This window comes from Heloderma suspectum, chromosome Z, assembly GCF_057233095.1.
Source record: "Heloderma suspectum isolate Gila_16-S chromosome Z, 16-S_ref, whole genome shotgun sequence".
NCBI classification, from domain to species: domain Eukaryota; kingdom Metazoa; phylum Chordata; class Lepidosauria; order Squamata; family Helodermatidae; genus Heloderma; species Heloderma suspectum.
In genome coordinates, this window is record NC_139476.1 from 18983831 (window position 1) to 18998196 (window position 14366).

Consider the following 14366-nt stretch of genomic DNA (forward strand, 5'->3'; position numbering starts at 1 on the left):
TTATAAGATTGCCAGTTCTGAAGGAGGATGTTACCTGCCATGGCTGAATATTCAGAAGCCTCTTGCCTTCCCCTGTCACTCCATGTTTGGATCCTGATACAGCATGCAATGCGTGTGCCACAGAATAAACACCATTGTAGATGCTGTAGCTGTGACGTGTCATGCTCATTTCGAACTTCTGGCCTGGCAGGTCCTGTACTTTCTCCTTCCCAGTACAGGTTCTCGTTCCTCTCGGAGAGGTTTGGCCGGATTGCAGAAAATGACAGACAAATGCGGTTTCCCACCAGTCACGGAGAAAGACGTCTCCTTGTGGTCGGAGTGGATCCAAAGCCCAGAGATAACGCTTGAATCCTGGCACAGCCCTTCTGTGGACTCTGAAGTGCAAAGCACCATGGATGGTTTTTTCATATACCTCACTGTCGGGCGGTCCCGTCGCAGCCATTTCCCAAAAGGATGTCATGATCCACACCTTCCAAAATGGGGTTTTGGTCTTTTTTTCATGAATAAACAACAGGGTTGTTAATTGCAGTATAACACTGGTGTCCCCAAAGACAATAATCACTTGGGGCTCAAACCAAGAACTAGGAATAGAGCCAGTTCGCATTTGAAGATGAAAGCCTGAGTCTGTAGACCTGAACGTGTCAGTGAAGGCCACACAGATGTCCTTCTGCTTGAGCATTGGGGTCAGTGTCCGGATGAAACTTTCACCCTTGTCATCATTGTGAACAACCAGCCCAATCCAGTTCCAGTGGAAATGCAGGAGCAGCCGGACTAAGCCCTCATACTGAGGAACTTCATTGGGATCGATCCGATAGAACGAGGGAAATTCCCTTTTCTCTCCTTCAACATGGCTGAAGAGGCCGTAACCAAGCTAAAGGAAGGAATTTCCTGTTAGTCTGTTGGGGAAGGATGTTGGGGATGTTGGGGATGTTGGGGAAGGAGAGCCAGGGCCTGCAGGAGAAGCTGCCACCACCGGGGGAGAGGTGTGCCTGCTGCTGCTGGGCCTGCTGCTGGTGCCGCCGCTGCCGCCGCCACCACCACCACCGTGGACTCCTGCCTGGCAGTATCTTAAAGGGGATTTTTTAATTGGTTTATTTTTTCAATTTTGGGGGGATTCTGTTGTGTTTTAGGGGTGGGTAGCCTGCCTGATAGGCGGGAGCGAGGAGGCACGTGTCCACCTGGTGGAGGCAGTGGGGGGAGTGTTGGGGGCCAGAACATACCAACTCCATCTGATACGGCGGCTGCGCCCCTACCTTCCCGACCATCTGCTCCCATCGGTAGTATATGCCCTGGTCTCCTCTCGTCTAGACTACTGTAATGCGCTCTAAGTGGAGTCACCCTTGAAGACGGTTCGGAAGTTGCAGCTGGTACAGAACACGGCGGCTCACCTGATTACAGGCAGCCGCCGGCAAGATCACATCACTCCAGTGCTGAAGGAGTTGCACTGGTTACCAGTTGCTTTCCGGGCCCAATTCAAGGTGTTGGTTTTGACCTTTAAAACCCTATATGGTTCCGGCCCAGCCTATCTCAAGGAGCGCCTCCAGCAACAAGATCAGCCTCGGATGGCCTTCTCTCTGTCCCATCAGCCAGGACAGCTAGGCTGGTGAGGACGAGGGAGAGGGCCTTCTCTGTGGTGGCCCCCACTCTGTGGAACTCCCTCCCTAGGGAACTCCGCCATGCCCCCTCTTTAATGAGCTTCCGCCGTGCATTAAAAATGTGGTTGTTCAGGCAGGCATTCGGGGTTGGTTAGGGTATTTTTTATGATGTTTTTAATGTAGAATTTTATTGTTTTAACTGTTTTGTTGTACATCGCCCAGAGTGGCTGGGTGACCAGCCAGATGGGCGATTAATAAATTTAATAAATAAATAAAAATAAAATGTTGTGGCATGTTAAAGACTAGCATATTTTTAATGGCAACTGTTTCCACGGACTCCTTCTGCCAACTTCAGATGCATGATGTGCTATCCAGGAGGAGGATGTCCATTTTAAAGACAGATACCTAAATATAAACTGAAGTCCTATAATGTCTACCCCTGTATGGTTGTCACCCCAAAAGTCAGGTCTGCCATTCAGATAACCTTGACACAATTTCTAACCATTGCAGTGAAGATACACGTTAATATTCCAAAACTGTGACATTTTGGGTGTTGTTACATGAAGCAACCCCCCCACAAAAACCCACATCCTTTCCGGAGCTTTCTGCTTTTGGTCTCTTTGCGGGATTAGGAAGGTCTTCTTTACATGGCAGCAGTGTGGTTTGAACTGAGGGAGGGCCTCCCTCCCTCCCTGGCATGCGTGCAAAGGAGCGTGTGTGTGTTCTTGTTTTTGAAGCTTAACTTCTGCTGTACTGTTTTCTTGAAGCCCCCCAGGAAACCTCGGATCTACTTGTGAGTAGAGATAATACCATGGTATAAGTCTGCACTCCTGGGCACACATAGTTGGGAGTAAGCCGAATTGAACTCAATGGGACTTGCTTCTGAGTAGACATGAGATCACCCTGTAAGTCTGCAACCCTCGGCACACTTCCTTGGGAGTAAGCCCCACTAAACTTAATAGGGTGCTCTGAAACAACAGAGGATGTTGCTTCTGAGCTTGGTGGGGTGGTGGATCAGATGTGTCTCCCTTGGTTGCAGGGAGGCATTCTACCTTCTTCTCCCCCCAGCTGAGAAATGCAGAGGCAGAAGATGCAATTGGCAGGCGATTCTTGTGCTCGGGCCTGTCAAATGTGCTCGGGCCTCCCTCCCTGCAACCCTGTGTCATCTTGACTGCGCCCCCAGCAACCGAAAGCAAACGCCCACAGCGGCAGACAGAGCAGTTTCTTCCGCTATAGGAGAATTTTACAGGGAGGCCATGGCGCTCCTGTTCCGTGGGCTGGGAAAAATACTACATTTTTTGCGTTTGGGGAAAACACGGGATAGGCTGGGGGAACTGGTGGGAGACACCCTGGAGGGTAATGGCATCATCTAAAGAGCCCGCAAACTTCCATGAAAGAGCCATCTCAATAGCAGGATAAAAGCTCCATGTGATGAACCCCACTGTGCACATATTGGGGGCTTTCTAGCTATGGGGCTTCTCCCCAAGACTCATTGATAGCCCAGTATAAAAGATAGAGGAACTCTATGTTGTTTAGGCAGGGGCTTCCCCAATAGCCAGAGAAGCCTGAGCTGATAGCAGCAGGAACAATAAGGAGTCTTGTAGCACCTTATTCTTTTCTGAGTCTTCTGTGGCATTTTAAAGGCTAGCACATTTTGCTTTGTGGCTTTCATGGACTCCTACAGCTGACTTCAGGTGCATGAAGGACTACAAGAAGGAAGATGTCCATGTTCAAAAGGGACATCTGAATATATATATATATATATATATATATATATATATGAATATATATATCTGAAGCTCTGTGATGTCTTTAATACCACTCCCACCCACACACAGGTGCACGAGCTCACCAGTGTGCGTATCACCCCAAACGTCAGGGCTGCCATGCAGGTAACCCTGATACAATTTGTAACGATTGCAATGAATGGGCACTTGGCTCCATATTCCCTTCATAAACAGGTGTAGGGCTTTCTGGCTTTAGTGCCCCTCCCCAAAGACAACAGTTTGGTCAAACTGGATTCATTCTGTGTGCAATCAGGACATACAAAATCGAGAATCAAAGAATCACAGAATAGTAGGGTTGGAAGGGGCCTCTAAGACCCGTGAGTCCAGCCCCAAGACACAATGTTAGGGGGGCTTAATGAACTCCGCTGAAGTGCCCTGTCCAAACACTTTCTCTACATCCTAAGACGTGTGGCCGAAAAGTAGGTTGTTATGGAAAAAAGAACATAAGAGCATCAGAGCCCTGCTGGATCAAACCCAGGATCCATCTAGTCCAGCATTCTGTTCACACAGCGGCCAATGATCTGCTGACGGGAAACCCTCAAGGAGGACACAAGGGCCATAGCACTCTCTCAGCCTTAGGGCTCCTTCACACAGGGCTTTTATCCTGCCATTGAGATGGCTCCCTCACGGACGTTCGCAGGCTCTTTACGTGACGCCGTCACCCTGCCGTGACCCTCCTGCACTAAATGCCCTGTGTTCTGTTTTTAAAGAGATCGCAGATCATGAGCTGTCAAATTACCCCGTTGTGTTCCACCTCAGTTTCCTCCATGAAACGACTTAAAGCCGCAAGAAGAGGAGCGAGATCCATGAAAGATAGTGGAAGACTCAGATACGGGGTGGGCAGGAGGGGAGCGGGGAAAGGAAGCGCACGTAAAGGGAGTCAGTTGTGATCCCACATTTGAAAGGGAAGCAGAAAGCCCCATTTTAAATTAGGGATGGACGGAAGTCCCTTACCTGATCCCGCAGCTTCCTTCGCGGTGGGGGGGGGCGCCCCATCCCTCCTCCCCGAAATTCCGGCCGCGAAACCTCCTGCCGGGATGCAAACGGCAGCGGCCGTAGCCGCTGCCGTTTGCGTCCCTGCAGTCAGCCGTGATAGGCTACGTAAATGTTTACGTAGCCTATCACGGCTGACTTTGAAAAAAAAAAAAAAGCACGTATGCAAATAGCATTGCCCTGATTTTCGCCGTAGTCTGCGTAAATGTTTACGTAGACTACATGTGCCCAAATAAGGAACGCAAATGGCGGCACGCATGGGCGCCGCCATTTGCGTACGCACTTTTTTTTTTTTTGAAAATCTAGCCGTGATAGGCTACGTAAAGATTTACGTAGCCTATCACATTTGTTGTTGTTGTTGTTTTACTTGGAAATGGTGGTGGTGGCAGCCGGTCGGAAGACCAGCCGCCGCAGCCGCCGAACCGCTGCCGAACCACCGCCAGGAGCTGTCTCAGACTACATTTTGTTCAAGTCTTCTCAATGATGGTTCGAAGTAATCTGCATGGATTCGGAAGATATTTGGCACTCCCAAACTGGTGATCCATCACGTAATGGAAACTCTGTGGACTAGCTCCAAGTAGTGCCATTGTGGTCGCTGGAGCTCCTCACCTGTTTGTCTTCTCCCGTTTAGGGGATGCCCTTTGCCAGGTGTGTGGAGCGGTGCTCTCCAGGGCACTGGAGAAAAGGTCCAGAGGGGAAGCCGGGTTGCTGCTACAAACATGACCTTTGTCCGGAAGGGACCTTTTCCAACCGGACAGGTAGCTCAGGTTTTCCTGTCACGGTGGCTTCAGTGCTGTTCAAGAGCCTGTCTGACCTCAGCTGGCTTTGGTGTGGGCTGGTGGAAGTGGTGCTGATTGGCGGAAGGGAATTGCCTTCGGTTCCACTTTGCTGAGAACAGGAGCAGCCCTGCTGCTTTGAAACTGTGCTGTTGTGAACATGGGCTCAGTCGGGGTCTCTCACTTCAAATCCTTATTGAGCTGGGGACGGGGGGAACCCTGTTTTCCCTGATGTTCAGCCGGAATCTGGCTTCCCGCAACTTGAGCCCATTCTTCCGTGTCCTGCACTCTGGGATGATCGAGAAGAGATCCTGGCCTTCCTCTCTCTGACAGCCTTTCAAGTACTTGAAGAGCAACACCTTTTGTTTTTGGTCTTTTGGACACAGCAACATCTCTTTTGTAAGGGTTTGTGTAGGTCATCTAATTACTGGAGGTGTAACACAGCTAATGCTTCTTGTAAGCATATGTTTTGGCAATACCCAGTAGTTGCCCCTTTTGGGGATGAGGTCATTATACGGGTGTATTTTGTATTGGAGCACTTCTTAATATTTATAGATGTGCATGCTCTGTTAAATTATCTGCCTGCTTCTTGGAAGATAACGCAAGGTTCCTGCAAATGGATTCTCTGCACCCTTCTGTCAGCTGAAAGGCTGATAGATGCTCACCTCCAATAATGCAGTTGATTGAAGATGTTGCAATGCTTTCAGTATTTGGATGGGTGCTGCGTAGAAGCCACCTGCACCCTATGAAATCCTAGAAAAGTAGGTTTGGAATGGGCCTGAAGGACCATCGAGTCCAACCCCCTGCTCAATGCAGGACTCCAAGTCAGAGCATCCCTGACAGATGGCTGTCCAGCCTTGTCCTGAACGCCTCCAGTGTGGGAGAGCCCACCACCTCCCTAGGGAATTGGTTCCATTGTCGTATTGCTCTAACAGTCAGGACGTTTTTCCTGATGTTCAGCCTGAACCTGGCTTCCTGTCACTTGAGCCCATGATTCCGTGTCCTGCACTCTGGGATGATCAAGAAGAGATCCTGGCCTTCCTCTCTGTGACAACCTTTCAAGGACTTGAAGAGCGCTATCCTATCTCCCCTCAGTCTTCTCTTCAAGGCTAAACATGCCAATTCTTTCAGTCTCTCCTCCTAGGGCTTTGTTTCCAGTCCCCTGATCATCCTCGTTGCCCTCCTCTGAACCTTCTCCAGCTTGTCTGCATCCTTCTTAAAGTGTGGTGCCCAGAGCTGGACATAGTACTCCAGGTGAGGCCTAACCAGTGTTGAGTAGAGGGGAACTAGTACTTCCCGGGATTTGGAAGCGATGCTTCTATGAATGCAGCCCAAAATGGCATTGGCCTTTTCTGCAGCCACATCACATTGTTGGCTCATATTCAGCTTGTTATCGACAACAATTCCAAGATCCGTCTCGCTTGTAGTGTTGTTGAGCCACGTATCCCCCATCTTGTAACTGTGCATTTGGTTTCTTTTTCCTAGGTGCAGAACCTGGCATTGATCCCTATTAAATGTCATTCTGTTGTTTTCTGCCCAGCGCTCCAGTCTATCCAGATCACTTTGAATTTTGTTTCTGTCTTCCAAAGTATTAGCTATCCCGCCCAATTTTGTGTCATCTGCAAATTTGATCAGCATTCCCTGTATCTCCTCCTCCAAGTCATTAATACAGTGTTGAAGAGCACCGGGCCCAGGACTGAGCCCTGCGGTACCCCACTCGTTACCTCTCCCCAGCTTGAGAAGGTCCCATGGATAAGCACTCTTTGAGTCCGATTCTGTAGCCAACTGTGGATCCACCAGATCGTTGCTTCATGTAGCCCACTTTGAGCTAGTTTGCTCATCAGGATAACATGGGGCACTTTGTCGAAAGCTTTGCTGAAGTCGAGGTATATGATGTCTACAGCATTCCCACGGTCCACAAGGGAGGTGACTTGATCAAAAAATGAGATCAGATTCGTCTGGCAGGATTTGTTCTTGACAAATCCATGTTGGCTTCGAGGAATCACTGCATTGTTTTCAAGGTGCTTAAGGATCCTCTCCATTTTATCCTCACAACAACAATCCTGTGAGGTAGGTTGGGCTGAGAGTCTGCGACTGGCCCAAAGTCACCCAGTGAGCATCCATGGCCAAGTGGGGCCTATAACCCAGATCTACCAACTCCCAGTCCCACACTATAGCCGCTACCCACACACCTATGCATACATACACACATGCTGACATGCACACACATTTCTTAGTTTCACATTGAAATTGATAACTTCAAATATAAAAGAAAAAAGAAAAGAAAAAAGGGGGAAGAACGGAAGTTGGGCAGAACGTTGGCCAGGGCAGGTGATTTGTCATCCTTGTAACAATTGGAGGATGTTGCCCCCAAATCAAACCCATTGACCTTATTTCTATAGATCTTTCTGTTACCTGTTCTCCTGCCTCTTCACAACACATCTCCTCCTATGACAATCTGTCATCTGGAGAAAACGAGAGATAATAATTTGCTTGGGCATTCAGAAAGCACAGCAGGTGACAGGATGGGGTTCAGTTCTTGCACTAAACAGTTTTTCATTTTTAGTTACTTAATTTGGGTTTTTCTTCTTTACAAAACATTTAACATGAGTCTGGAACCCAAAAAATAAAAAGGAAAAAAAAAGACGAAGGAGAAAGATTTTGTCCTGTACAAAATATGTTACTGAAGAGTATGTTACTAACAGAAAACAATAGGTGTACAATCAGCTAGAGATACTTCTGGTTCCTGCTTTGTGGGCTGGTCAACACTGTGTCCTATTTGAGATGCCTCAATAGTTGTTGCTCATTCCAGATGCAGATCGTTGTGTCCTGTGCCCAGAAGACCAACATCCAAACAAGAACCAAGACCAGTGTATCCCCAAGAAGATCCACTTCCTCTCCTATCAAGAGACATGGGGGTTGATTTTATCTTCTTTGGCCCTTTCCCTCTCTCTGATCACATCTCTAATGCTGGCAATCTTCATTAAACACTGTCATATGCCAATTCTTAAAGCCAACACCCAAGATCTCACCTACATCCTCCTCATCTCCCTCCTGCTCTGCTTCCTCTGCTCCTTCCTGTTTATCGGCCAACCCACAAAGGTCCCATGTCTTCTCCAACAAACTCCCTTCAGCATCACCTTCTCTGTAGCTGTTTCTTCAGTGCTGGCAAAAACCATCACAGTGGTTCTGGCCTTCATGGCCACCAAGCCAGGAAATATGGCCAGAAAACTCTTGGGGAGACAACTAACTCCATTGTCCTGTTCTGCCCCCTCATCCAAGGTGTTATCTGTGCTGTCTGGCTGGTGACCTCTCCCCCATTCCCAAACTTGGACTTCCATTCCCTGGTCACAGAGATCATGGTGGAATATAATGAAGGTTCAGTCACAATGTTTTACACTGTCCTGGGTTACATGGGTTTCCTGGCCCTCATTAACTTCACAGTGGCTTTCCAAGCTAGGGAAGTTGCCTGACAGCTTCAATGAAGCCAGGTTTATCGCCTTCAGCATGCTGGTGTTTTGCAGCGTTTGGGTCTCCTTTGTGCCCACCTACCTGAGCAGCAAGGGGAAGTCCATGGTGGCTGTGGAGGTCTTCTCCATCCTGGCCTCTGGTGCTGGTCTCCTGGGTTTCATTTTTTATCCCCAAATGCTACATTATTGTGCTGAGACCTGATCTCAACAGCAGAGACCATCTAGTTAGGAAAAATAATCAGGCAATCTAACATTTTGGTGTCTTCTTTGCTAATTAAGTTGCCAATGAAAGACTCAGTCCCAGTTCCCTATCAAATTGGTCTATAAAGGGAAGCTGGATGAATGGTGCAAGGGTGAAGTCCTTCTCAGAAATGGCTTCCAGGCAACCATATGGAGGAGCAACCTCCATCTGATGTTTGTAGGATGGAACCACCTCCAATCCTATGTGAGAGATCTCTGGTGTGTCATTAGTCCAGATGTTTCCCCTCCTGGCTCTCTGAAGATAATAGAATCATTGACTAAAGAGGGATGATGTGGGACATCTAGTCCAACCCCTCGTGTTCAGTGCACATCTGCAATGCAGGGTGAAGCTGCAGCATCCCTTATAGATAGCCCAACAGCCTCCATTTAAACAGCTCCAGCCAAGGAGATGTGACCACCTCCCAAGGCATTCACTTCCATCGATGAACAAAGGCCAACTGACAACCACTGCCCATTCAACCACTGCCCATAGTCAAATACATTTTTATTCAAGCAGGCCTTTATCATGTAAGCTGGTCTGTTGGGTTTGGTGCTGTTTTTATTCTTGCATTGTTGTGTTCTTAATTGTGTGTTAATGTATTTGTGCTATGATTGGTTTAATTATCATTTTATTCTAAATACCATCTTTCATTGTTGTTAGATGCCTTGAGTGCCGTTTCCTGGAGGAAAGGTATGTATGCTAATCCCTTGAGCCAAATCAAAGGTGTGTTTTCCCCCAACCTCCTTTATTCCAACCTGTTTCTCTGTGCTTAAGCTCCCTCTCCATGTGTGCCAGGGGCTGATTTGTAACTTTACTCCCGGTGCCAAATTTAGACCCTGATGGGCATGACTTCAGCTCTGGCATAGCCACGGGCATTACTTCAGCTCTGAAGCAAACCACTAACATTTCCTTCCTCCCCCACTGTCATTCCACGTCTTCCAGCTCTTTCTATATTCTTGATATGTTAGCATGGGGATAGGGGGCTTCTTTTAGTCCACTGGCCAAATTCTATTCCAGAGAATCCCTCAGGGGTCGGATTCCACTGGTGGGGCAGTGAAAAGTACAAAAAAAAAGTAAAACAACCCACAACCCACCAGCACGTTGTAGCTCTAAGTTCCTGCCAGGAACTCAGCCGCTGGAGTGGCCTTCAACATTTTTGACTGGCGAAAAACTGAGCCAACGTCAGGAAGCCACCAAACCATCCATGGTTGGGGGAAAGGGGGTGGGGCCAGTGAAGGGGCCTGTTGAGCTGGGTAACCCCAGGAGGCCCAGACCAGGACCCAGGCCTGAGACTCCCCACCACGGTGTTAGAGCAAAGGAAAAGGGGAAACCCTTTGCCAACTCTGAAAAAGAAAAGACAAATACTCTGAGCACATGCCGTTTTGCAGTTTGTTGTTGTTGTTGTTGTTCAGTCATTCAGTTGTGTCCGACTCTTCGTGACCCCATGGACCATAGCACGCCAGGCCTTCCTGTCCTGCGCTCTCTCCTGGAGCGTTCTCAAGTCCATATTCATTGCATCGGTGATGCTATCTAGCCATCTCATCCTCTGCCGTCCCCTTCTCCTTTTGTCTTCAGTCTTTCCCAGCATCAGGGTCTTTTCCAGACAGTTTTCTCTTCGCATTAGGTGGCCCAAATATTTGAGCTTCAGCTTCAGGATCTGTCCTTCCAATGAGCACTCAGGGTTGATTTCCTTTAGGATGGACTGATTTGCCCTCTTTGCAGTCCAGGGGACTCGTAAGAGTCTTCTCCAGCACCACAATTCGAAAGCATCAATTCTTCGGCGCTCAGCCTTCCTTATAGTCCAGCTCTCACAGCCATACGTTACTACTGGGAAAACCATAGCTTTGATTATATGAAACTTTGTTGGCAAGGTGATGTCTCTGCTTCTTACTATGCTGTCTAGGTTTGCCATAGCTTTCCTCATTTCATGGCTACAGACACCGTCTGCGGTGACCTTGGAGCCCAAGAAAATAAAATCTGTCACTGCTGCCATTTCTTCCCCTTCTATATGCCAGGAAGTGATGGGGCCAGATGCCATGATCTGAGTTTTTTTAATGTTGAGTTTCAAACCAGCTTTTGCACTCTCCACTTTCACCCTCAACAAGAGGCTCTTGAGATCCTCTTCGCTTTCTGCCATTAGGTGGTATCGTCTGCGTATCTGAGGCTGTTGATAATTCCCCCTGCAATCTTAATTCCGAGCTGTGATTCATCCAACCCGGCGTTTCTCATGATGTACTCTGCATATAAGTTAAATAAGCAGGGCGACAATATACAGCCTTGTCGTACTCCTTTCCCAATTTTGAACCAATCGGTTGTTCCATGTCCGGTTCTTACTGTTGCTTCTTGACCCTCGTACAGGTTTCTCAGGAGACAGGTAAGGTGGTCTGGTACTCCCATCACTTTCAGAATTTGCCACAGTTTGTTGTGATCCACACAATCAAAGGCTTTAGCGTAGTCAATGAAGCAGAAATAGACGTTTTTCTGGAATTCTCTTGCTTTCTCCATGATGCAGCGAACGTTGGCGATTTGATCTCTAGTTCCTCTGCCTCTTCGAAACCCAGCTTGTACTTCCGGTAGTTCTCGGTTCACATACTGCTGAAGCCTAGCTTGTAGGATTTTGAGCATCACCTTGCTGGCATGTGAAATGAGCGCAATTGTGCGGTAGTTTGAACACTCTTTGGCGTTGCCCTTCTTTGGAATGTAAACTGACCTTTTCCAGTCTTGTGGCCACTGTTGAGTGTTCCAGATTTGTTGGCATATTGAATGCAGCACTTTAACAGCATCATCTTTTAGGATTTTAAATAGCTCGGCCGGAATACTGTCATCTCCGCTAGCTTTGTTGTTACTAATGCTTCCTAAGGCCCACTTGACTTCACTCTCTAGGATGTCCGGCTCAAGTTCAGTGACCGCACTATCATGGCTATCAGGGACACTAAGATCTTTCCTGTATAGTTCTTCTGTGTATTCTTGCCACCTCTTCTTAATCTCATCTGCTTCTGTTAGGTCCCTGCCTTCTTTGTCCTTTATCATGCCCGTCTTTGCACAAAATGTTCCCTTGAGATCTCCAATTTTCTTGAAGAGATCTCTAGTCTTTCCCATTCTGTTGTTTTCCTCGATTTCTTTGCATTGTTCATTGAAGAAGGCCTTCTTGTCTCTCCTTGCTATTCTCTGGAACTCTGCATTCAGTTGGGTATATCTTCCCCTTTCTCCCTTGCTTTTCGCTTCCCTTCTTTCGTGAGCTATTTGTAAAGCCTCCTCAGACAGCCACTTTGCTTTCTTGCATTTCTTTTTCTTTGGGATGGATTTCGTTGCTGCCTCCTGAACAATGTTACGGACCTCCGTCCATAGTTCCTCAGGCACTCTGTCTATCAGGTCTAATCCCTGAAATCTATTCCTCACCTCCACTGTATATTCATCAGGGATATGACTTAGGTCATACCTGAACGGTTTAGTGGTTTTCCCGACGTTCTTCAATTTAAGCCGAAATTTTGCAAGAAGCAGCTCATGATCTGAGCCACAGTCAGCTCCAGGTCTTGTTTTTACTGACTGTATGGAGCTTCTCCATCTTTGGCTGCAAAGGACATAATCAATCTGATTTCGATATTGACCATCTGGTGATGTCCATGTGTAGAGTCGCCTCTTGTGCTGTTGGAAAAGAGTGTTTGCTATGATCAGCATGTTCTCTTGGCAAAACTCTATTAGCTTTTGTCCTGCTTCATTTTGTACACCAAGGCCATGCCTGCCTGTTATCCCGGTGATTTCTTGACTTCCTACTTTAGCATTCCATCCCCTATGATGAAGAGGACATCTTTTTTTGGTGTTAGTTCTAGAAGGTGTTGTAGGTCTTCATAGAACCGATCAACCTCAGCTTCTTCGGCCTCAGTGGTTGGGGCATAGACTTGAATTACTGTGATGTTGAATGGTTTGCCTTGGATTCGTACTGAGATCATTCTATCATTTTTAAGATGATAGAATCTTAAGATGATATCATTTTTAAGATGATAGATGATAGAAAAGCAGTACCCCAATACTGCTTTTCCCACCCTTTTGTTGACTATGAGTGCTACTCCATTTCTTCTAAGGGATTCTTGCCCACAATAGTAGATATGATGGTCACCTGAATTAAATTCGCCCATGCCTGCCCATTTTAGTTCGCTGATTCCCAAGATGTCGATGTTCAATCTTGCCATCTCATGTTTGACCACCTCCAGCTTACCTTGATTCATTGATCTGACATTCCAGGTTCCTAAACAATAGTGTTCTTTACAGCATCGGATTTTCTTTTCACCACCAGACACATCCACAGCTGAGTGTCCTTTCGGCTTTGGCCCAGCCGCTTCACTGTTTCTGGCGCTACTTGGAAATACCCTCTGCTCTTCCCCAGTAGCATATTGGACACCTTCCAACCTGAGGGGCTCATCTTCCGGCGTCATCTCTTTTAGCCTTGTGATAACCATGGGGTTTTCTTGGCAAGAATACTGGAGTGGGTTGCCATTTCCTTCTCCAGTGGACCACATTTTGTCAGAACTCTCTGCCATGACCTGTCCATCTTGGGTGGCCCTGCACGGCATAGCTTATGGCTTCCCTGAGTTACGCAAGCCCCTTCACCACAACAAGGCAGTGATCCATGAAGGGGTCCTGTAGGATACAAATCTTTTAAATAAATAGCCAAAGAACTCTTGGGCGGGGCCGGTCCTAGGATAACTAGCGCCCTGGGTGAGACCTGGGTTGGTTCCCCCCCCCCCCGTGGTCAGCTTTGCAGGGCCATCCAGAGGGTTTACAAGGGCCTGGCGTCCTTCCTATTCATTGGTTGACCCACAAACGTCACCTGTCTTTTCCAACAAGTGGCTCTCATCATCATCTTCCGCTTTGGCCAAAAAACATCATACTGGTTCTGGCTTTCATGGCCACCAAGCCAGGAAACATGTCAAGAAAACTCTTGGGAAGACAACTGGCGAACTCCATTGTCCTGGCCTGTCCTTTTAGCCCTGTTGTGACCTGTGCTGCCTGCCTGGTGACGTCTCCATTTCCAAACTTGAACTTTTGTTCCCTGGCTGGAGAGATCATAGTGAAATGTAACAAAGGCTAGATAACCATGTTCTACACTGTCCTGGCTTACATGGGTTTCCTGGCCCTTGTTAGCTTCACGGTGGCTTTCCAAGCTAGGAAGTGGCCTGACAGCTTCAACGAAGCCAAGTTTATCACCTTCAGCATGCTGGTGTTTTGCAGTGTTTGGTTCTCCTTTGTGCCCGCCTACCTGAGCACCAAAGGGAAGTCCATGCTGGCTGTGGAGGTCTTTTCCATCTTGGCCTCTGGGGCCGGTCTCCTGGGTTGCATCATTCTCCCTAAATGCTACATTATTGTACTGAATCCAAATCTTAGCTGCAGAGTTCATCTCGTAAGGAAAAAGAACCAGGGATCCTAACACTCTGGTGTCTTCTCTGCTTATTCAGTTCCTCAACTAACAGTCAATCCCGATTTCCAATCAAAGTGGTCTATAGAGG

The 14366-nt window shown here is 47.7% G+C and overlaps 1 protein-coding gene across 1 annotated transcript in view; it reads left to right on the plus strand.

Annotated features, from left to right (window-relative positions):
* Positions 1-14366, plus strand: part of LOC146333842 (vomeronasal type-2 receptor 26-like) — a 36721-nt gene that overhangs the window by 3946 nt on the left and 18409 nt on the right. Inside the window, exons 3-4 of the mRNA XM_084825737.1 lie at positions 3434-3487; positions 5007-5133. Of these exons, the coding sequence (XP_084681863.1) occupies positions 3434-3487; positions 5007-5133 (181 nt within the window). The remainder of the gene's footprint in view (positions 1-3433; positions 3488-5006; positions 5134-14366) is intronic.